Source organism: Eucyclogobius newberryi, unplaced genomic scaffold, assembly GCF_026437365.1.
Source record: "Eucyclogobius newberryi isolate DKJ021-1_F unplaced genomic scaffold, fEucNew1.0.hap1 SCAF_12, whole genome shotgun sequence".
NCBI lineage: Eukaryota > Metazoa > Chordata > Actinopteri > Gobiiformes > Gobiidae > Eucyclogobius > Eucyclogobius newberryi.
This window is the reverse complement of record NW_027315746.1, coordinates 20,534,373-20,558,225: the sequence shown is the minus strand read 5'-3', so window position 1 is coordinate 20,558,225 and position 23,853 is coordinate 20,534,373. Positions and strand designations below refer to the sequence as shown.

Genomic DNA, 23,853 nt, shown 5'->3' with positions numbered 1-23,853 from the left:
TGTTGAAAATGTCAGTCTATTGTTTGAAAAACGTACTTACCATTGTGACATTGAAAACGATTTATTTTTCTTTCTACATTTCATGGTTCATTTTTTTCAATATACTGTATACTTATGAAATCATTAATATAGTGATTCATCATTGTCAAAGGGTGTAGTTTATAATTGGAGCTTAATATTTGCCACATGGAATCAGTACCCTAACCGTTTTGAGAACACAAGCCCAAAAAAACCAAAAAAAAACAATACACAATTTTGTATTTTGGTGTAGATCCTCTGTCTCACACATATTCGTTGTGTGGCAAAGGGAGAGTCCAGGAGAATAGTGCAGAGGCTTCACAGAGGCCTTTATATTACTGTCCTGGGACTATCACCTGTAGCTAATAATCCATTGAGAACAGGCTTTATTGTAATGCTTTGGTTAAAGGTGGGGCACTATCCTCCTCATTCTTGACTTTGCAAGTGTTTTGTGTGTGGCTTGTGTCAGACTCAGCCCTGCATCAGAGTATTGAGACGTGGTCAGAGACTGGTCATGACCAAGGACATCCTGGCCTTGTTTCCATGTAAAATTGCTGTCAGTTAAAATTCATTGTTCATTTTCTTTTTCCAGATGGAGCACTGGATAATCAAAAACAAAGGATTTTATTACACATTCCTGTTTCATCTTGGCTGTGATTATTTTCAGCTTCTTTGGCTATTTACATTTGTTTTTATCCATCTATTTATCCATCCTTAAAGCAAATTCTATTGTAAACAAAAATGGGAATATTGTCTCATGAAAATAATAAATATGTGATTTGTAGGAAAAAAGTCGTTAATGACTTGGTATTTGTTACTGTTTTAACTATTATCTACTTTTTATTTTTTAAATAAAGTTGATTAGTTTAAATTTAGACATATTATTATTTTGGTGCAATGTCATAGTCCCATAGTACAAGAGCCAGATTTACTCAATTGATAACATGATATTCATAAGAAATATCTAACTTGATTATTTTGTCCTGACCCAAACTGGTTATAATACAAAAATAAATTAAGAAATCTGTATTTCAATAATATTTTGCTGCCCCCATATTGTTGGCGAGTGTGATGTAAGTGTGATATAATCTAAAAATCAGTGATACTGTAAGCAATTAAATTAGATGAATGTGATGTGCTTATGTACTGGATGTGAGTTATGTACTTAAGCATATGTTTTTTCTCAGTATGTATTGTAATGTTGTTTGTGATGAATAATGGTGTGAGGTTGTGTGGAAAATCTGTGCTTCAACAGTTTCCTTTTCAAACCATGCATTTGTGTTTATGTATGTAATTGTTGTATTGTATGTTTAGTGTACGCACGTTTCAAATAAAATATTTTTATATCACTGCATGCACATTTCTTTGGGTCAAACCTAAATGTATTACAGCAGCAGGGCAGAATGGAAGAATTTCTTTGAAAAGTGTCTATTTATTAGAATTGATGTGTGGCTGTTCTAATAATAACGCGCCCCATTAAAAAAATAAAAACTAGTCATGTTTTAATTAGGCTTATAATGATAGATTAGAATACAGTATCACAAAGACCTGAATAAATGTAACAATTACAGAACAACATTTAATTAGATATATTTTTTCTTTTTTTAAACGCCTGTAAAAAAATTATAGAAATAATACATTTAAACTAATAAATTGTTCTAGTTAAAATGCAGCAGAGCTTTCTCTATTGTCTAAATGCCTAGGATTTTTGTGTCTTCATTTCTCATATTCATGACATTCCTTGGGTTTATAGCCAAATATCTAATAAATCTTTAAAAACATTAAAATAACAGTTGTTTTGTAATGAAAAAGAGCGGGAGAGGAGCCTCCATCTGAATAAATGTAAATTGAACGTGCCTCCACCTGGCATCGTGCCAAGTATCTATAGCAACCACATCTTCTAACAGCCTCATTCCTCCCTCCTTCACACTGTAATTAGACCTCTGTCTTCCCTTTAGCTCCTTTCTTTCCTGCTCTTTTCTCTTCTCTTTTTGCCACGTTCCCGGAATTCACCACACAAAGAAACTTTATACTTTATTTTCAGAGTAAGATTAATAGTAAAACTAAACAAATGTAATAAGTGCAATTTGAAAATAAAACAACAGTTAAGACATAATAGGCTACACAAGTCTATATTATCAGCTTATTAGGCCTATATTGTTCCTATTAAGATTTATCATTATAATTCAATGGCACATAGTTATTTTCATCTTGAATGCCGTAGCGGTCACGGTCAAGTTCAATGTGCTGTGGTCTTATTTTGTGGAACAGCTTTTCTCCATCTGGCCTTCTCCCAGTTTTCTACACTATCCTCCACCGCCCTCTACTGTCCAGCCAAGGAACTGCAGCAATTAACCCATTTGTTTTCATTTGTTTTAACATGGCGCCCCCGTGTGGTTTATTCAATAGAGTTCAAAACTTAACACAAATACAGCCTCCACGGAAGCTGAGGAAATTACCAGGTTTCTAACAACATACATCTTTATAGATGTTATACAGGCCTACAATAAACTTGATAAAAACAAGTCCTGAGAATATAATATGTATGTTAAAATTTTAATTTATTCAGTCACACTGCTTATGGGTGTGGATTAGTACATTCAGTTGGCACAATCGAGTCAGCACAAAACAGAATTGAATGAATATGCAATGAATAGAATCACATAACTGTGTGAAGGTGACAATAGCAACCCCCACAGGACCACAACTGCATTTGTTATGTGCAAATCATTTCATTAAACAATGTTTCCATGTAGATTTAACTTGTCATTTGGGGCAAGTTTAAATAAAGGTTTTTGGCATTATTTTGTCATGATTGTTTTTCACACTCTAAAACATTAGTACATAACTTTTTAATTGCAGCAATAAATTGAAAGGCAGTTTTTGTGCATTTAAATTCACCCGATTTCACATATCCATGTTACTGACATATGTCAGTAATCTAATCTAGCTGAATCCTAAATGTAAAAAAGGAAACACTTAGTCATAGTAACATCTTTTTCATTAGGCACTTGAGTTAGTTCAGCACATTTTCTTCACAGCAGCACATCTCTGGGCTATATTACGATTAAATGTTCCTCCCGTTAAAATGGTATCTGAGACCTCAGATGTGAGAACAGAGGCAGGTCTGTCTGTTGAATCCATAAAGTCAAGAACACAAGCTGATGTCAGTTGTAAAAAGTAAGACATTAATTGACAGAAATGTGTCCACTTTTTACAAATGACTAAATAATGTGCTGGATGTTTGTGGCAGTGTTTATCAATCAAACCATACAATTATAAAAAGGTAAAACAAACATTTTGGAAACTAATGAAGTAAACTTCCGTAATAATGATTGATTTTAGGATCTGCATTTGTTGGCAGCACAAAAATGTCAACAAGGCCTTGTTGGATTTTTTTCAGCTGCAACCGTTTGCCTTGTGATGCTCGGCTTTTATGGTCACACATTCTTCTGTGGCTCCGGCTCCACTTGACTACGCACCCAGCTACACATTCAGCTGAGCCTCAAACCTGTGCTGCCTAATTATAGAAACTATTGACACTTCACTCGCTTCAAAGTCCATCAATACAAAGTTTAGATTAACAAACAAAATGCATTTCCGTGGGAGTAATTGGTCTGTCCATACAGATGGTGAGGTAAAATGCTACAGTGTCTGCGCACATTGTCAGTCCGACAAGTCCATCTGTGAGTCAGCTTTCAATTGGTCAAGATAATGGAACTTTTTTGTATAAATGTATCAGCTTTAAATGAAGATGACCAGACATAGTCACTGTAAATACTGCAAACCCCAGTATCTCAACCAAGCTTTTGGTGGATTCATATAGATCTAGAGCAGGGCTTCCCAAACTTTTCAGGCCAGGACTTCCAAAATAACCATGAAACACACCCGGGACCCCCACAGCAAAATTAAAATCGATTTCTGTAATAATTTCAAGTTTTAAATATTTAAAATTAGTTTTGTTTATCGTGTTATCTAACCCAAATTTACAAAAGCGGACTGTTTTCAACTTAAAAAAAGAGATTAAATTATACAATCTCATAATCTTAACTTTGTATCTTGAAATCATCTTGTAAGGCCCAGCTCATGTTTTGTGACCTCTGGGGGTCCCGACCCCCACTTTGGGAACCACTAATCTACAATACACAAAAAAAGTTGGCAGATAGAATAGACTACAATTCTTATATTCTGTGACTTTATCACAACAATAGAATACTCATAAAATATTTTACTACCCATGTAGTATTGTCCGAGACGATGTTCAAGGCAGTGGACAGTAAAATCTCTAGATGACCCAACATGTGCGATAGACTCCCAGGCATGTGTACGGTAATTTTGGCATATTGCACTTGTGTACAGATATTCTGTACCATGTCCACCATGCTCTGCACACAATAAGAGTCAGAGAATACACTAATAGTATCAACTCCTCCTGAGGAGGAGTATACTTTGTATCACTCCATTGTTATCACTTTCCTCGTCTCCTCAAAGGAATCAATGCGAAGCAATTTCCTTTGTTTTGTTTGCCTTCACTCATCTTTATCGACCTGTGTAACCCAACTCATGGAGCTTCCTTAAAAGAATCTGAGTTAAATCAAAAGTAGTAAAGCTGATCCCTACTGCTATGGGCCCTTTGACCCAGTTCATACTGAGACCTTTGTAGAGTCCTCGGACAATCCCTTCCTCAGCCACTATCTCCTTCATTGTGCTCAAGATGGTTCCGTAGGTGTGTCCAGTGACTCCTGCCGTCTGCATGCGCCTTCGAACCACATCCAAAGGATAAGAGGCAGACTGTCCGATCAGCCCTGCACACGCCCCAAAGGCCAGCCGCTCATAGGAGAAGGGCTGGGCCCGCCCGCTGCGCGCTATAAGGTACAATGTGTTTAGTGTCGAAACAAAGGCATTGTAGCTGTGTAGAGCAGAATCATGCAGTACCTGCATGCATGCTTTTCAGAGTTTCATAGGTGAAGAAACTCAGACCAGCGTATGGCACAACTCCCAACAATGTGGGGGTAAAGCCTCGATACAACGTTTTCAATCCCTCTTCTCTGGATATACGTACAAACACATCTAAGATGTTACTGTACCTAGAGGGAAAACATATTCACGTTAATTGACCAGTTCACTGTAGTTGTCTAGCTCAAAACAATATGTATAAGTTCAAGGGTTCATACATCTCTTTAGGTGTGACAGCCATCCTGGCACGCACCATGTCCAGGGGATATGTTAGCGAAGCAGCAGTCGTCCCTGCCATTGACCCAGCCAAAAACCTCTGAACCGGAGGTAGAGCTCTGGAATAAAAACAGAGGACGACCATTTTTGTGTTATTGTGTCTAACCAAATGTTTCATTATTGAACATTTTAAGCACCTACGTCCCCTGGAAACCATAATATCCTCCCAGTAGTATCTTGTACTGCTCGTGGGCACAGAACTGAATGGCAGCATATGGGATGACTCGTACCATAGTGGCCGAGTTTCCCCTCCACAAACTGAAGAAGCCATCCTTCAGGTAAGTGCGGTAAATCAACCTGTAGGCCTCCTGACAGGTTCAAACAATTAAATATATAATAATCATTTTGGGGTGGATTTACAAATAATATAGGTATTTTATAACCCAAAGCAGATGCTATAAAAAATACTACCAGCAATAAAGAATAAAACTTTTGCAAATCCACTAGCTAAAAATAATGGTACATTAATAGATTTTTTGTGGATTACCTTGGCGGAAAATCTTGCTGAAGACACTGAAAAACAAACAATGTGTAGCATAAATAAATTTAATTAGAGAGTTAATTTTAATCTTAAAACATTTTTCTTAGTTTCATAATCCTTGATTATCCCAGAGGATCATAAATTTAGGTCAGATGTGAACACCACTTGCCTTGGAAGATGATTTTTGTTCTATCCAAGGGGGCCACTGCAGTTTTGGCCACTGCCCCGGCCAAGGCCCCAGAAAAGAGAGAATTAAGCACAGAGCGGGTCTGCTTCAAGCTCTAAAAAAGGCATAATGCAGTTAATAACAGCTAATGTGTGGCTAAAGTGCTAAAAGTTGTGTTCGAATTGCTGTGGATTGCTAAGCACTAGCGGTATAATATAAAGCCTATTCGGTAACCTGAAATGTTTAGGTTTAGGTCACTAGTAGGAGCTAGTTTATTGTCTGATTAGCCGCTGGGTCGGACCTAGTTTGGTGTTGGTTTAGTCACAGGGTCTGATTTAGATTAGCGTTGGTTTGGTCTCTAATCAGAGCTAGTTTAGTGTTGGTTTAGTGGCAGGGTTGGACCTTAGTTAGGTTTGGTTTGGTTTGGCCAGGAGTTAGACTAAAGCCAAAATCATGAGGCGGGGCACTGTGGCACACAGCTCCACGTGCCCATTTACCCATAACCTAATGCCACAAACTGACCCAAAATAAACCTCTATGAACGACAAAAGTGTGCAAGGTGCCCACGTGAAAAATATTAATGCTTGTCTGAAAAAGGTAGACAAGACTAATGTCAGAATAGCGAATCATCCACAATATTCACACTGGCTCTGGCTTGGTTTGCTGCCTGATGCCCTTGTTTGCCCTTGGAGCTCTGAGTGTACCTGACCGTTCCCAGGGGGACTTTTGGGTTGTTCCAATTATGTAGTTCTACGTCTAGAAAGACATTTCACTTTTTTTAGGTCAATTTGGGAGCTTGTTTTTGGTTAAAATTGTATTTGTTTGTAATTGTTATTTGTGTAAGTGTTTTTGTTTGGATTTTCCATTTCAATACAGACATGCACTTGTAATGTAACACTGTGCTGTGCCACAAAACATGACACTGCTCAAATTGAAATAAGTCCCAATGACACGATTTGAAAGCATACACAATCAATGTGTACATAAAATCAAGTCTAAGCTGCTGTTACACCCCTAACACCAATAATTTACAAGCATTGACATGAGAGAGACTGTACTGAAGTATTGTTATTGTTATTAACACTAGAACATGTTTACAGCAGACTTCATTAGATTACCCAAATAAATTCAATACTTGCATTTTGTTTAAACCATTAAAACATTTAACAGAAACTAATAATGGAAATGTTTTATGTTTAAAAACTTGAAAATATTACATTATTTGGTGCTTTCTATGGAGGTTACACGTGGACATTCTATTCCAAAAAATGCTCCTCAACATTCTGACTGAGTGACAACATTATGGAAGCACAAAATGTGCTTCCATAATCTTTATTTTTATTTCTGTCAGATTGCTGAGCGTGAATCTTTTGTTTCAGTAAGGATTAAATGAGGACTATGTTACAGTTGTTACACTGTTGAGTGGTGTTTGTTAAACTATTAGAGCTCAACCATTAGGTGTGCTGAGTTAAACAGTCTAATAATCCACAGGCATTTGGTTTGAGATGTAAAGAAGTATGGGTATCATTCTACTGGTCAAAAGTCATGAGGACATAAACAAATCTACACAACAGGCAGTCCTGAGCTGTTCATGGATATTGATGTTAATTTAAATGAAGGAAAACTTGCCTCAGAAGTGGAGGAGGATGCAAGTAGCACTTCTCCTTCAGTAATTGATGCTTGCGGTTTCTTAACGTCACTCCCCATCTTTAGAGACAAATCACTCTGTATTTGTATATAATGCTCATCAGCGCACCAGAGGAACCCAACAAGCAGGAGCTGGATCTGCGAAAACAATGGCAGCAACAATAAAATGTCATCAAATTACACTTTTCTTCTGTGCAAAGCTGTGTGAAGGAGACATTTTGATATTCTTTCGTCCCTGCGTCTGTCAGACTCAACTTTAACCATTATAATGTGAACCATAACCAGGGCAATACACTTTATGTTATGGTGGATATAAATGTAGTGAACATGATTATATTTACGATTTTACTAAAAATGTTGCCTTTCACTGTTTGACCATTTGGCAACGTTTATAATAACGTAACTTCCTTGTTGGTCATGGGCAGCAGATGTGACAAGAGAGGAAAGTCCCGCTGAGATTTAACATCGCTTTTACAGAGGAGTCCTGGCGATTGTACATGTTTAGGTGGATTGGGTAAACCGAAGCGCAAGGGCAGAACATGAAAAGTCCATACAAAAGCTGTGAGATGAGACAGCTAACTGCTGTGCCACCAAGTCATCTGCACAGGTATTGCCATAACAGGTACTCATACTACAACTACTGTTATATTGTAAACAAGGGCAAAACTTCATATCAATTACACAATTGTTGTTACTTTTAATGGCAGTTGGCAGCAAACTGAAAAGGTGCATTTACCGCCACCTACTGTATTTGTACTGTATTACGCTATATCATATAATTTTGGTGTTTTATGGCGGTTGGTATCCAAGTGTTACATTACCGCCATTTCTATTAATTCTATTAAGTACGACGGAGTATAAGGGCCAACCAAAAAAAAAAAAAGCGCTGCACTACGAGAATAATGTCATTAATTAATGAGAAAAAATGTTAATTATTGAGAAAAAAGTCGAAGTCAGAAAAAAGTTGTAAATTAACGACAATAAACTCACTAAATAACGAGAAAAAACTCATTAAATAACGAGAAAAAAGTCGTAGTTTAGGGGCCGATTCAAAGTGACATGAGCAGTTCACTTTCAGCACTTTGAGCACAGTCACTATTCTCACGTGCTCATTGTGTGCACTTAAGTTTTATGCCCGGATTCTAACCTTTTGTCATCCCTTGGACAAACTCAATAAAACACACAGAACACAAAACATCCGTCTCCGCTTCCACTCAGCTCCTCCTGACGCCTGGATCGTGTTTGGCACAGCCAAAAAGCGATATGTTTTACGCACACGCACCATCCATACATCATCCATACACCATCCATACACCATCCATACATCATCCATACATCATCCATACATCATCCATACATCATCCATACACCATCCATACACCATCCATACACCATCCATACATCATCCATACATCATCCATACACCATCCATACATCATCCATTCACCATCCATTCACCATCCATACACCATCCATACATCATCCATACACCATCCATACACCATCCATACATCATCCATACACCATCCATACACCATCCATACACCATCCATACATCATCCATACATCATCCATACATCATCCATACACCATCCATACATCATCCATACATCATCCATACATCATCCATACACCATCCATACACCATCCATACATCATCCATACACCATCCATACACCATCCATACACCATCCATACACCATCCATACATCATCCATACATCATCCATACATCATCCATACACCATCCATACACCATCCATACATCATCCATACATCATCCATACATAATGGCATGAGCTCCAACACACGCGAGCACCCAACACCGGAGTACGTCATTTTACAGGTCCGGGACCTGACATGGCGACACTGCACCGGGGAAATGATTGTTTGTGATGTCTAAAAGGCCCGCATCATAAAGATCGACATCTATTGTGGGCTTTTGTATTCTCTTTAAACCAAGCGCCATTTGCGTCCTGGCGGTGGTGTGTTGGTGTAATGAAGACTCCACAGATGCATTTGCCTCAGTGCAGATCGGCTTCATAGCTTTATACACAGTTCATACAAAACAGAGCTGTTACTGGACTGTACGAGGGGGAGCCCGTAACATGGTGCTGAAAGTGAACCGCGTATCTGCCTTTATTCTCTTTAAATTATGAGATTTTTCTTGTTATTTAACGAGAATAATGTCATTAATTAATTACATTATTCTCGTTGATTAACGAGATTGTTCTTGTTAATTAACAAGAAAAAAATCATTAATTAGGCCCGAGCGCCACAAGCTGGCGAGAGGCCTATTAGTCCCGTAAGGCCGTGCACGCAGTGCGCACGAAATCGAGTGTGAAGCGCTCGCCCACTTCCAAACGCTCACTAACGCACTCCTCCACTCATGCACGCCCCGTGCATACTAATTATTAGTAGGAAAATGGAACATTACCATTGTAAACGGGTGCAAAAGTGCGCACTAAACGAGCGCTTTACATTGGGATGACGACCGCCATATAAAGCACTCATTTGCGCTAAGTAGCTCACGAATACGTTCCCCATCTCTTGCATGTTCCGTGCATATAAGCATGTAATGCAAAAATTCAACAGTATAACTGTATAGAGGGCCAAAAACACAAAGTGGGCGGAGCCCACTCAAAATTAACGAAAGTACCCTTCAGTGACCAGGGACCCAAACCATGAGGTAGGAAAGCGCGAGCGCTTTCCGAAAATGTATAGTTTATGATATTTGGAAAATGGGAAACATTGTTTTCGCATCGGAATATTATTAGGCCCGAGCCCCAGCAGGGCGGAGGGCCTATTGCTCCCACAACGCTGCCGAAGGCAGCGTTGCAACTGTCTGACCAAACATGCGGGCGCAACTAGCCCATGCCGAAGGCATGGATTATGAATACTTACTCCTGCTATGACAGAAATAGTCAACAATGAGTGAATGGGCGTAGCATCGTCCCGTACGCGAGAATCCATGCCGCAGGCATGGGCCATGCTTGTATCTGCTCAAATCAATGGAAGTCTATGGGGAGTGGGCGGGGCATCCCGACGGAATAGGGAGTGACGAGCGCGTAAGCGCTCGTAATGATGATTCCACCCCATGGCGGCATCGGGAAGGCTTAGAGCTTTCAAACGATGTATAATTTGTTGTTATAGTGGAAACGGCTATATTGTTTTTGCTAAAAATATTTTTTTTTTTTTTTTAATTAGGCCCGAGCCCCAGCAGGGCGGAGGGCCTATTGCTCCCGCAACGCTGCCAAAGGCAGCGTTGCAACTGTCGTCGCCCCTGGCAAGTACAGTGAACTAGCCCATGCCGAAGGCATGGATCATGCATACTTACTCCTGCTATGACAGAAATAGTCAACAATTAGTGAATGGGCGTAGCCCATTCACTAATTGTTGACAACAGCAGCGCGAAGCGCTGCATTCCTTCAAAAACCCTCCTGGCATCGTCCCGTACGCGAGAATCCATGCCGCAGGCATGGGCCATGCTTGTATCTGCTCAAATCAATGGAAGTCTATGCGGAGTGGGCGGGGCATCCCGACGGAATAGGGAGTGACGAGCGCGTAAGCGCTCGTAATGATGATTCCACCCCATGGCGGCATCGGGAAGGCTTAGAGCTTTCAAACGATGTATAATTTGTTGTTATAGTGGAAACGGCTATATTGTTTTTGCTAAAAATATTATTATTTTTATTATTTTTTTTGTTCTTCTTCAGCGCTTTGATCTCTAATTTGACCCCCTGAACATGCTCAAAAACATCACCAAACTTTGCCCAAAATTCAGAATCGGCGAAAAATTTAATTTTTTCTGGGCCATTTTTTTTTTCGTTAAAAAATGGCGCGACAGCGCCACCGACAAAAGTCAAAATACATTGCGCCTATGGGAGACGCCCCGAGGTCAACTTTGTCGTAAAGCTACGAAATTCGGGACACGCATTCCTCTCGTGAGGACAAAAAATAAAATCATTGTGGCCACGCCCCCAGACTTACCCTATGGCCGCCATCTTCCTTTGAAAATGAAAACACGCTGTGTTAGCCATTTTGTTCACGTCAAACTTTGACGAACTCCTCCTAGGGCGTTTTGCCCACCGACTTCAAAATCGGCGTACGTCCTCTGGACAAGTGGGGCATCTAAAGTAATCCAATTTTCTGAGATACCTTTACGGTCTGTGTGAGGCGCAGCCGCAAAGTTGGACAACTTATTTTGGAATATTGCAGATCTAAAAATTGCTCCCATTTGATCAAAACAAGTCCGATTAGGACCAAATTTGAAACAGTTGTTAAACTTTCTAGTTTGGACCAGTTTATGATGACAAAATTGAAATGGGTGCGATAGCGCCCCCTACAGAGTGACCTTTAAATTAACATTGAAGGTCAAAAATTAGTTTTACCAAAATGTTCTAAACTTTACCCAAAATTCTATTTTGGCGTCCCGGTCAAAAAAGCCAATCAGACAAATGCCTTATTTTTTACGGCGTAGTCGTAGCGATGACAGAAACCTCCCAATGTTATCCCTATGGGAAAACCGCAACATCGCTCAAATCACCACATTTTTACACTTTAACAAACTCCTCCTAGGGCGATTGTCCGATCAAACTCATATTTGGGGAAAATCATCTACACAAGCGGGGCATCAAAAGTTATCCATATTTTGATTCTAAGTGCTACGGTCTCTGTGTGGCGGACCCGCAAATATATGTCACAAATGGGAAAACAGCGAAATCTCTAAAATGACCACGTTTTCACGCTTCACACTTTAACCAACTCCTCCCAGGGCGATTGCCCGATCAAGCTCATATTTGGGGAAATCATCTACACAAATGGGGCATCAAAAGTTATCCATATTTTGATTTTAAGTGCTACGGTCTCTGTGTGGCGGACCCGCAAATATATGTCACAAATGGGAAAAACACCAAATCCTTGAAATGTTCACATTTATGCTTCACACTTTAATGAACTCCTCTGTGGGCAATAGCTCGATCAAGCTCATATTTGGGGAAAATAATCTACACAAGCGGAGCATCAAAAGTTATCCATATTTTTATTCCAAGTGTCACGGTCTCTATGCGCTGGAGCTGCACATTTGACCGACATTTGTGTTCATTTGCACTGGTTAAGCACAGCATTGTACATGTCCAATGTGTCGCTGTCTTAGTTCTTAGACAATTGCGTTAGCGCCAACTCTGTAAAATGCAGAGAGCAGAGTCGGAAGGCCGGCGGCCCGCGAGGGCCGTTGGATGCCGCTTGCGGCTTTAATTATTATTATTTTTCTTGTTCTTCTGCTTTTTGAGCTCTAATTTGACCCCCTGAACATGCTCAAAAACTCACCAAACTTTGCCCAAAATTCAGAATCGGCGAAAAATTAGATTTTTTCTGGGCCATTTTTTTTTTCGTTAAAAAATGGCGCGACAGCGCCACCGACAAAAGTCAAAATACATTGCGCCTATGGGAGACGCCCCGAGGTCAACTTTGGCGTAAAGCTACGAAATTCGGGACACGCATTCCTCTCGTGAGGACAAAAAAAAAATATTATTGTGGCCACGCCCCCAGACTTACCCTATGGCCGCCATCCTCCTTTGAAAATGAAAACACGCTGTGTTAGCCATTTTGTTCACGTCAAACTTTGACGAACTCCTCCTAGGGCGTTTTGCCCACCGACTTCAAAATCGGCGTACGTCCTCTGGACAAGTGGGGCATCTAAAGTTATCCAATTTTTTGAGATACCTTTTACGGTCTGTGTGCGGCGCAGCCGCAAAGTTGGACAACTTATTTTGGAATATTGCAGATCTAAAAATTGCTCCCATTTGATCAAAACGAGTCCGATCAGGACCAAATTTGAATCAGTTGTTAAACTTTCTAGTTTGGACCAGTTTAGCCTGACAAAATTGAAATGGGCGCGATAGCGCCCCCTACAGAGTGACCTTTAAATTAACATTGAAGGTCAAAAATTAGTTTTACCAAAATTGTCTAAACTTTACCCAAAATTCTATTTTGCCATCCCGATCACAAAAGCCAATCACAAAAATGCCTAAATTTTTACGGCGTAGTCGTAGCGATGACAGAAACCTCCCATGTTATCCCTATGGGAAAACCACAAAATCTCTCAAATTACCACATTTTTATGTTTTACACTTTAACGAAGTCCTCCTAGTGCGTTTTGCCCACCAACCTCAAAATAGGTGTACGTCCTCTAGACAAGTGGTGCATCTAAAGTTATCCAAATTTTAAGGATAACTTTTACGGTCTCTGTGCAACGGAGCCGCAAACGTTTCCCAGAATTCTGACTATTTGGCCTTCAGAGTGGCCTATAAACAACAGAGTTTTTCCAAATGACATGACATTTTGCACTAAATTCTAATTTGCCATCCTGATCATACAAGTATGAGAGCCAAAGTCATATTTTGTACGGCGTAACCGTAGCGATGACAGAAACATCCCATGTTATCCTTATGGGAAAATCGCAAAATCGCTCAAATCACCACATTTTTACGCTTCACACTTTAACGAACTCCTCCTAGGGCGATTGTCTGATCAAACTCATATTTGGGGAAAATCATCTACACAAGCGGGGCATCAAAAGTTATCCATATTTTTGTTTTAAGTGCTACGGTCTCTGTGTGGCTGACCCGCAAATATATGTCACAAATGGGAAAACAGCGGAATCTCTAAAATGACCACATTTTTACGCTTCACACTTTAACAAACTCCTCCTAGGGCGATTGTCCGATCAAGTTCATATTTGGGGAAAATCATCTACACAAGCGAGGCATCAAAAGTTATCCATATTTTGATTCTAAGTGCTACGGTCTCTGTGTGGCTGACCCGCAAATATATGTCACAAATGGGTAAACAGCAAAATCTCTCAAATTACCACATTTTTATGTTTTACACTTTAACAAACTCCTCCTAGTGCGTTTTGCCCACCGACTTCTAAATCGATGTACGTCCTCTAGACATGTGGGGCATCTAAAATTATCCAAATTTTAAGGATAACTTTTACGGTTTCTGTGCGACGGAGCCACAAACTTTACCCAGAATTTGGACTATTTGGCCTTCAGAGTGGCCTATAAACAATAAAGTTTTTTCCAAATAACATGACATTTTGCACTAAATTCTAAATTGCCATCCTGATCATAAAATTATGACAGCAAAAGTCATATTTTGTACGGCGTAACCGTAGCGATGACAGAAACATCCCATGTTATCCTTATGGGAAAATCGTAGAATTGCTCAAATCACCACATTTTTACGCTTCAAACTTTAACAAACTCCTCCTAGGGCGATTGCCCGATCAAGCTCATGGGGAAAATCATCTACACAAACGGGGCATCAAAAATTATCCATATTTTGATATTAAGTGGTACGGTCTCTGTGCCGTGGAGCTGCAAATATACTGTCACAAATGGGAAAACGCCAAATCTTTGAAATGTTCACATTTACGCTTCACACTTTAACAAACTCCTCCGTGGGCAATAGCTCGATCAAGCTTTACTTTGGGAAATATCATCTACACAAGCGGGGCATCAAAAGTTATCCATATTTATATTCTGAGTGCTACGGTCTCTGTGCGGCGGCGCAGCAAATTTGACTGACACTTGTGTTGATTTGCACTGGATTGGCCATGTCCAATGTGTCGCCGTCTGGCAAGTTCTTTTTTAATCCAACACAATAAGGGCGCCATCTTTATCAAGTCGAAAGCGCAGAGTCGGAAGGCCGGCGGCCCGCGAGGGCCGTTGGATGCCGCTTGCGGCTTTAATTATTTTTATTTTTTTTATTGTTCTTCTTCAGCGCTTTGAGCTCTAATTTGACCCCCTGAACATGCTCTAAAACTCACCAGACTCTGCCCAAAATTCAGAATCGGCGAAAAATTTTGTTTTTTCTGGGCCATTTTTTTTTTCGTCAAAAAATGGCGCGACAGCGCCACCGACAAAAGTCAAAATACATTGCGCCTATGGGAGACGCCCCGAAGTCAACTTTGTCGTAGAGCTACGAAATTCGGGACACGCATTCCTCTCGTGAGGACAAAAAAAATATTTCATTGTGGCCACGCCCCCAGACATACCCTATGGCCGCCATCTTCCTTTGAACATGAAAACACGCTGAGTCAGCTATTTTGTTCACGTCAAACTTTGACGAACTCCTCCTAGGGCGTTTTGCCCACCGACTTCAAAATCGGTGTACGTCCTCTGGACGAGTGGGGCATCTAAAGTTATCCAAATTTTTGGGATACCCTTTATGGTCTGTGTGCGGCGCAGCCGCAAAGTTGGACAACTTATTTTGAGATATTGCAATTCTAAAAATTGCTCCCATTTGATCAAAACGAGTCCGATTAGGACCAAATTTGAATCAGTTGTTAAACTTTCTAGTTTGGACCAGTTTAGGATGACAAAATTGAAATGGGTGCGATAGCGCCCCCTACAAAGTTGCCTTTGAGTGAACATTGATGGACAAAAACTGGTTTTACACAAATGTTCAAAACTTTGCCCAAAATTCTATTTTGGGGTCCCGAGCAAAAGGCCAATCAAACTTATGCCTTAATTTTTACGGCGTAGCCGTAGCCATGACGGAAACCTCCCATGTTATCCCTATGGGAAAATCGCTAAATCTCTCCAATATCCACATTTTTCTGTTTCACACTTTAACGAACTCCTCCTAGTGCGTTTTGCCCACCGACCTCAAAATCGGTGTACGTCCTCTAGACAAGTGGGGCATCTAAAGTTATCCAAATTTTAAGGATAACTTTTACGGTCTCTGTGCGACGGAGCCGCAAACTTTTCGCAGAATTTGGACTATTTGGCCTTCAGAGTGGCCTATAAACAAGAGTTTTTCCAAATGACATGACATTTTGCACACAATTCTCATTTGCCATCCCCAAATTAAAAGTATGGGAGCCAAAGTCATATTTGGTAAAGCGTAGCTGTAGCAATGACAGAAACATCCCATGTTATCCCTATGGGGAAACCGCAAAATCTCTAAAATGACCACATTTTTACACTTCACACTTTAACAAACTCCTCCTAGGGTGAATACCCGATCAAGTTCATATTTGGGGAGAATCATCTACACAAGCGGGGCATCAAAAGTTATCCATATTTTGATTTTAAGTACTAGGGTCTCTGTGCGGTAGAGCCGCAAATATATGTCACAAATGGGAAAAACGCCAAATCCTTGAACTGTTCACATTTATGCTTCACACTTTAATGAACTCCTCTGTGGGCAATAGCTCGATCAAGCTCATATTTTGGGAAATAATCTACACAAGCGGAGCATCAAAAGTTATCCATATTTTTATTCCAAGTGTCACGGTCTCTGTGCGCTGGAGCTGCACATTCGACCGACATTTGTGTTCATTTGCACTGGTTAAGCACAGCATTGTACATGTCCAATGTGTCACTGTCTTAGTTCTTTGACAATGAGGGCGCGTCAGCGCCATCTCTGTAAAATGCAGAGAGCAGAGTCGGAAGGCCGGCGGCCCGAGAGGGCCGTTGGATGCCGCTTGCGGCTTTAATTCTTCTTTCTTCTTTCTTTCTTCTCGGGACCAACCCCCCTATTTTTCACCCAGTGAACATTGACGAAAAGTCATAAAAATTTGCACACTTCTAAAAATCGTGCGTCTCTACATTCTTGCTATTTCCCTTTTCTAAAATAAGAAATATTGGCGCGTCAGCGCCCCCAAATGTACCAAAAATGCATTGAGAGATGGGAAATGACCCAAAAAAAATCTGATCATAGAATCATGAAATTTGGCGCAGAGGTAGATGGTGACAAGAGAAGTAAAAAATATTATTACGGCAACGCCGTCCGCCCAACCAAATGTCGGCCATATTGCTTCAAAAATGGCTAAACATGACTTCGGAGTTTTTCCAAACGTCGTACTTTTACGAACTCCTCCCACGGCGTTGGCCCTAAAAAGCTGAAATTTGGTGAAAATGCTACTGAGGAGTGGGACATCAAAAGTTATCCAAATTACATTGATACCTGTCACGGTCTCTGTGCGGCGAAGCTGCAAACTGTAACTAGAATTTCAGAAATCTCCCATATTTAAAATTTCTGCCGTTTGCGCAGATAAAGTCAGAATTGCGTCAAATTAGAATCAGTTGTTAAACTCTTTGCCCTAAACCTACTTGAAGTGAAATAAATTAATTTGGCGCGACAGCGCCCCCTACAGATTTTATATGGAGGTTAAATGTTTAGTTTTGCGAAATTATATGAAATTTGACACTCAACTCAATTTTAGAATCCCCATCAAAAAAGTCAATGAGACCCATGTCATAATTGTTATGGCGTTGCCGTAACGATGACCGAAACCTTCCATGTTATTCCAATGGGGAAATCGCCAGAACATGTTTACACTTTAGACTTTCACAAACTCCTCTTAGGCCGTCAGCCCTATTAACCTGAAATTTGGTGAGATTCATCTTCAGGTGTGGACCATCAAAAGTTATCCACATTTTTATTCAAAGAGTCACGGTGTCTGTGCGGCAAAGCCGCACATTTTGCCAAGAATTCAAAATAAAATTGCTTTTTGATGGTAAAACAAAGGGGAGAAGATTCAGCAGTAGGCGTAATAAAAGGACAATTGGGGCGCGTTAGCGCCCCCTCCTCTTGCGGCGTGGCGGCGTAGCGAGGGCCGATCATTGCCGCTTGCGGCTATATTTAATGACTTTATTCTCGTAGTGCCCCGCATTTTTTGGGGGGGGTTGGCCCTTATACTCCGTCGTAATTAAGGGTGTTTTTAAAAGTTTTTTTATAAGTTATATGTTCTTCATGATTTACTTCTGTACCTACTTTGTGTTGCAACACTGGAATTTCCCCATTGCGGGACAAATAAAGGCATATCTTATTTTATCTTTACATTTTATTCTTCTTTGGTGTTTATTCACTGCAGTTGTGATTCTGCATTTATGTTTAATTATCTTCAAAGCTCATTGGATCAAAGGGGAAAGGAATCGAATGCACGCGCCTACTTTACATCGTCACATGTCGGTCTGCTGAGGAATAAAGTCTGGCGGTAATGCAACAATTGGATGCCAACCGCCATAAAACAACAACAACAACAACAGAGCGGGTTCAGAAGTTAGATTAGAAAGGATAGGGAGACGAGACCAAAGGGAACCAGGACAGAAGTACGTGCAGAGGGACAGAGGAGGGACAGAGGAGGGACAGAAGAGAGACAGAGGAGGGACAGAGGAGGGACAGAGCACTTATTGCGCATAGAGTAGCCAAAGCCTGTATTGCATCACACAAAATTGTTTAGTTTTTCAAATTAAATGTCTTTAATGACGTTCTTCAGACCAGTATCCACGCCCCCAAAGCCTCTGGGACAGCGCAGAATTGGTGCTTCACTGCGTAAATATGGAATAAGGACAAGGGCTTTCGTTACTTCTCAGTCACTGTGGATCACTTTTGCCACTGCAGGTCCATGACATTACACAGACTGCTTTCTGTGGAGCTTGTTGGTGTTGTGTTACTTTTTAATGGCGGCTGGCAGCCAACTGAAAAGGTGCATTTACCGCGACCTACTGTAGTTGTATGTCTTCAAAGTATGTGTTTTGTGCTATACCGTAGGAAAAAAAACCTCAAACCTCTGTGTTTATGTTTAATCATCTAAAAAGCGGAAAGGAATCGAATGCACACGCATTCTTCTCGCATATTGAGCTTATATGCTTTAAATCGTCAAATGAGCGGTCTGTAGCAGAGCAGATTCAAAAGTTAGATTAAAAAGGGAAGGGAGACGATGCACCGATTCCCTGGCTAGCCTGAAAATGACTTTTTAGACTGTGTAGAATTTATTTTTTCTTCGAGTTCTTATATTCACTTAGATTCTACGAGTTTACCACAGGTTCGATCCCACCACACACAGTTATAATTGTAAAACGTATGGCACAGTTCGTACAACTACAGTAGGTGGCGGTAATGTAACACTTGGATACCAACCGCCAAGAAACACCAAAGAAGAAGAATTACTTTAAGAGTTGTATTCTCAAGAACTCGCCTTTACAAACGGGGCAACACCTTTTAGTGTCGTTAAAAAAAGACTAGAAGTTAAGGACTTGCAGGTGAAAGGTCTTGGCCTCTGCAAAGCTTAAAATACAAATACAAGCAGCAGTTCCCACACTAAGCATGTCAGTTAAAGGTGGTATGGACGATTTTTTTCAGCAATTTTTTTATCATATTTCCTCGTGGCGTGGATAAATCATTTGTCCTGCCACGTATCAATCATAAAACGCACCTACCGCTCACCTGCAGCCGCGTGCGGTTCGTCCCCACGTTTCCGCGTGCCTAAGCGCATGGATCTATCATAATAGAGTTCCCTCAGTGTACGGGGCAAAATGAAGACGGAGAAAGACAGTTCGAGCTGACGCAGAAGTGGACAGAAATCTACGGGAGACGAGCGATGCGATGCGCTCCGTTGCGCTAATAAACAAACGCACGTGTGTGTTGTATCAGTCCGCACGGGGGAGGGCGCATGCGCACTTCCACCTGCGTTCTCAAATCGCCGAAAAATCGTCCATACCGCCTTTAATTTAGGAGGTGAAAATTTTACATCTAACACTATAAATATTTTTGTATTTTTTGTACGATTATCCCAAATGGCACGCACCAGTACTGCAAGGGGGGGAAGCGTGGTCATAAAAAGAAGATGAACTTAAACAGAATACAAATAATAGGTATGATTGAAATTATGTTAATTTATTAGACAAGACAAATAAAATGTGAGGTTAGTCTAAATAGTAATAGTAGTATTTAGCTTCGCTTCCAACTTTTCCAACAGTTCATATTCTCACCACGTGACCTTGGTGGACCATGGAAATGTGGGTGACCCATGGAAGTATAATAAGACCCATGGGGTGACAGGAAAACAGGAATAACACGAGAACACAGCAGCTGGTGCCGAATCTTACTTCTATTTCATATTTGGCTTACTTACCTTCCAAGTTTCGTCGTTAACATCGAGGTAAAAGATGTTTTTTCCATGTCATTGATGATTTACTTTACATTTTGTGCCCGTTGGTAAGTTAGATAACATTTGCTAACGGCTAGCCAGCGTTAGGTTATAAACATGTAGCAAAACCTTCTTGTCCAAACCAGTCATCAGACAAACGCGTCATTCTGAAGGCTCGGTTTTACACATGATCATCATTGCGACGGGATTAAACTTGTTTCAAAATAAACGCCAATGGACAAGTGTCGATCCCTGCTGTCAGCCTCACTCTGAAGCCTGAGTACAGGTTTGTTTGGTCAGGACGGGCGCAAGGAATCATGGGCAATGTAGTCCACAGCGATCACGACGCTTTTGATAGGTCCTTTAAGAGGCGTGACTATAGAGGGCGGGCGGGTCCAAACAGTACAACAAAACGGAAAGATAACTATAAAAGCTATTAGGCGCAGCATAGTTTGTTTAATATTTCAAAATCAAATTTATAATACAAGCTGATGTACTCAACACTCTGCGATTCATATACCGGTACATACAGCACACTCATGTCCAGTGTTGCAGAGAACTTAACTGAATTTCCAATTGCAAACAAATCCATTGTGAAAAAAAGTATAAAATAATGTAGTATAAAATAATGTACAAATCAACTCACAATAACTTGAGTTCACAATAAGCCATCTATTTTATCATTGCTGATAAAACACAAAAAGTAAACATGATTTAATAGTTTTATTCTCAGTTTGTAATGCCACCACGTTTGCCAGTCCACAGCTCCCGTAACTCCACTTGGCAGCCCAAATCTCGGAGTGCTGCTTTACCCACATCATTACAGTCCTGGTGATTCTGCAGGGCTTGTGTAATGAGGGATTCGGCTCCCATCTCCAGGATTGGCTGACAGTAGCTTTGCATCCGTGCAACAACATTTCTCAGCAGCATACATGCTTGTTTCTAGAATACAAAAGAGAAGAAGCTGAACAACCAAAAATAAATTGGATTTGGCATACTCATGCTTTTTTTTGGCAGACAGACATTACCTGCACATTAAGTACATGAGGATGCGTCTTCATTGCTTGCACAGCAGCCATAGTTCCACCCTCTTCCATGATAACTTTACAGTTATTAGGTTTACGCAGAGCAAGCACGGAGAGGCATGCGCACCCTTGCTCACACACCTGTAGTATAATAGTTTAAACTCAATCAAATATAAAAGAACATGTGATAAACACCTGGTGCACAGCTTTACTTACAGCGGCGTTGCTTATGTGTCTGTCTATAGCAATGACAATAAGTTGCACTCCACAGGCATTAACAACTGCATCTTTCACATCATCATTTCCTGCAAATGCACGTATGGCACTTAGAACCTGCCGGACCAATTCCTAATAAGGTGTAAAGATGAACAAACAATTAAAAAATGTTGGATGGATTATTATATTGAACGCAGTTTTTCAATGATACCTGTGATTCATAATTTTCTGCAAGCAATGTCATAATGAGTTTTAACCCTCCCAGGTCACAGATATCTTGACAAAACTCATTTCTAACAGCCAGATGAGACAGAGTTGCACAAACTTCACTCAGTATAGAGGAATTACTGAGATGTGCTGGGGGAAAAGAGACCAATATACTCATGTAGTAACTGACCACATTAAAAAAAACATGTTCCATTGAAAGGTGTCTTAGGCTTTACCTTTTGCAGCATCTATCAAAACCTTTAGGCCATTATGCTCCAGGACAATCATCTTGGCATGTTCATGAGCATGTCCAAAGGCAACTCTGACATCATCATCAAAGGTCATGACCCTTAGGGCTGCAGATGCTCCTTTGACCACTTCAGCACATTCACTGTGTTGTGTAATTGCTCTTATGAGCAAAGCTAGAACACCACTTTTGATCAGGTCCTGTCTGTTCTGCTCATGTTTCAAACAGCAATGACGCACAGTACAAATAGCAGCACATTGGACAGTCGGACTGTCCTGGTACTTTTTGAGGACGTCCAAAAGAAACTGCTGTCCATCTGCATCCAGCAAGTCTGGTTGCCCATCACTTAGTGCAGCAAGGGCTAACAGGCCACCCAATGCTGCATCTTGTGCCTCTACTCTACTTTTACAAAATGAAAGAATCACAGCATATGCTCCTTTTTGGGCAGCCAGGTACCTCTGTGCAAACCCAGCTGAACATTGCTCAGTGAAATGCTGGATATCTGATAATGTCTGCGAGTTACTTCCAATACGGATGGACTCTAATGCCTGCAGATAGAGAACACAGATGTATAGTTTGCATTTTGTGATCATAAATCTCGAAATATAGAGACATCACTGACCAGTAGCACCTGATGATTTTCCTCTTTGTCACCACATGTTCCTGCTGGTACAGCCTGAACTATGCAGCTAAGATCCACCCCTGTATCACAAAACACAAAAGCAGTTTGCAAGTAAAGCTTGTGTAAAAGCATATGAACAAAAGTGCAACTAGTCTGTAAACATATATGTTTACAGACTAGTAACACAACAAGCATGTAACATATTCTTTGTCTTACACTCTTGTGTTATGGCTATAATCGTAACAGTAAAGTATGGGATCCCCATTTGCATAAAATAAAATGTGATAACCTTGAGAATCAAACTGTTCCACAGCATCGCTGAGAGCCTCGGCAGGACTCATCTCAAACTCCTCCATGTTTTCCCTCACAGCAGCATCAAAGGTCTCTTGTGTGATTCTTCTCCGCGACATGTTTACCACTCAACAAAAACAGGGCGACACCGAACAACGTTCACCTTTTCGTAGATTAGCTCTGGGTAGCCTATATTGACGATTAAACTAAGACTTCTTCTTCTTTGGTATGAACTGGAGGGATTAAACAAAGACTAAAATGTAGCTAACCCCAAAACTGCTTAATTGTGGCCACCGTAGTGATGGCAGGGCGACGCGCATGCGCTATGAAATGCGAGTCACGTGACTGCAGGTTCCTGAAGCTTGTCACGTGACTCAGCTGGCTCATGAACCGCTGTTGTTTCACGGCTGTGCCACTAGGGGGCTTTCGTCTCAAACCTGAGTTCGTTGAGGGCTTTAAACGAACCAGAGAACAAAGTCTGTCTCAAACCTCTATAAAGTCTCAACCTGCTCCACAAAGTTTAAAAATGGTGTTTGCTCGTCAGAATCATGTTGATTGTTTGTGAAAAGTGAGATAAGCAATTATCTAATGATAGTCACATCCTCTAGAGTTTGTGCCATCCTCACACGGTTAGCCACACGTTGTCACATTGATCAAGTGGTTAATGCGCTGGCCTTGCAGACATCTTCTTCAGACATCAGGCAGCTTCTAAATTCGAGGTCCGTGTGATACAGGATTAGCTTTTGTGCCAAGAGC

General features: G+C 40.7%; 2 protein-coding genes across 2 annotated transcripts; both read right to left on the bottom strand.

Moving 5' to 3' along the window:
• Positions 1 to 2,217: 2,217 nt before the first annotated feature.
• On the bottom strand, positions 2,218 to 20,897 carry slc25a42 (solute carrier family 25 member 42). Its single transcript, XM_072441327.1, has 8 exons — positions 20,475 to 20,897; positions 7,527 to 7,682; positions 5,901 to 6,012; positions 5,738 to 5,763; positions 5,392 to 5,558; positions 5,193 to 5,309; positions 4,954 to 5,105; positions 2,218 to 4,883 (listed from the first exon to the last, which is right to left on the bottom strand). The coding sequence occupies exons 2-8, from the start codon at positions 7,602 to 7,604 to the stop codon at positions 4,558 to 4,560; spliced, it is 978 nt and encodes a 325-aa protein (XP_072297428.1). The 5' UTR covers positions 7,605 to 7,682; positions 20,475 to 20,897; the 3' UTR covers positions 2,218 to 4,557.
• A 244-nt stretch (positions 20,898 to 21,141) lies between these two features.
• armc6 (armadillo repeat containing 6) lies at positions 21,142 to 23,391 on the bottom strand. The gene is made up of 7 exons (XM_072441328.1): positions 23,096 to 23,391; positions 22,807 to 22,886; positions 22,174 to 22,732; positions 21,942 to 22,087; positions 21,731 to 21,862; positions 21,518 to 21,655; positions 21,142 to 21,431 (listed from the first exon to the last, which is right to left on the bottom strand). Exons 1-7 carry the CDS (start codon positions 23,214 to 23,216, stop codon positions 21,219 to 21,221), a joined length of 1,389 nt encoding a protein of 462 aa, XP_072297429.1. The 5' UTR covers positions 23,217 to 23,391; the 3' UTR covers positions 21,142 to 21,218.
• Between the last annotated feature and the right edge of the window lie 462 nt (positions 23,392 to 23,853).

Coding starts and splice junctions, on each gene's coding strand:
- armc6 (XM_072441328.1), bottom strand. CDS start 23,216: ATGTCGCGGAGAAGAATCACACAAGAGACCTTTGATGCTGCTGTGAGG. Junction 22,887..23,095: donor GGAACAGTTTGATTCTCAAG/GTTATCACATTT, acceptor TTTGTGATACAG/GGGTGGATCTTAGCTGCATA. Junction 21,863..21,941: donor CAGAAAATTATGAATCACAG/GTATCATTGAAA, acceptor ACACCTTATTAG/GAATTGGTCCGGCAGGTTCT.
- slc25a42 (XM_072441327.1), bottom strand. CDS start 7,604: ATGGGGAGTGACGTTAAGAAACCGCAAGCATCAATTACTGAAGGAGAA. Junction 6,013..7,526: donor CATCCTCCTCCACTTCTGAG/GCAAGTTTTCCT, acceptor TGCCTTTTTTAG/AGCTTGAAGCAGACCCGCTC. Junction 4,884..4,953: donor TCTGAAAAGCATGCATGCAG/GTACTGCATGAT, acceptor TGTACCTTATAG/CGCGCAGCGGGCGGGCCCAG.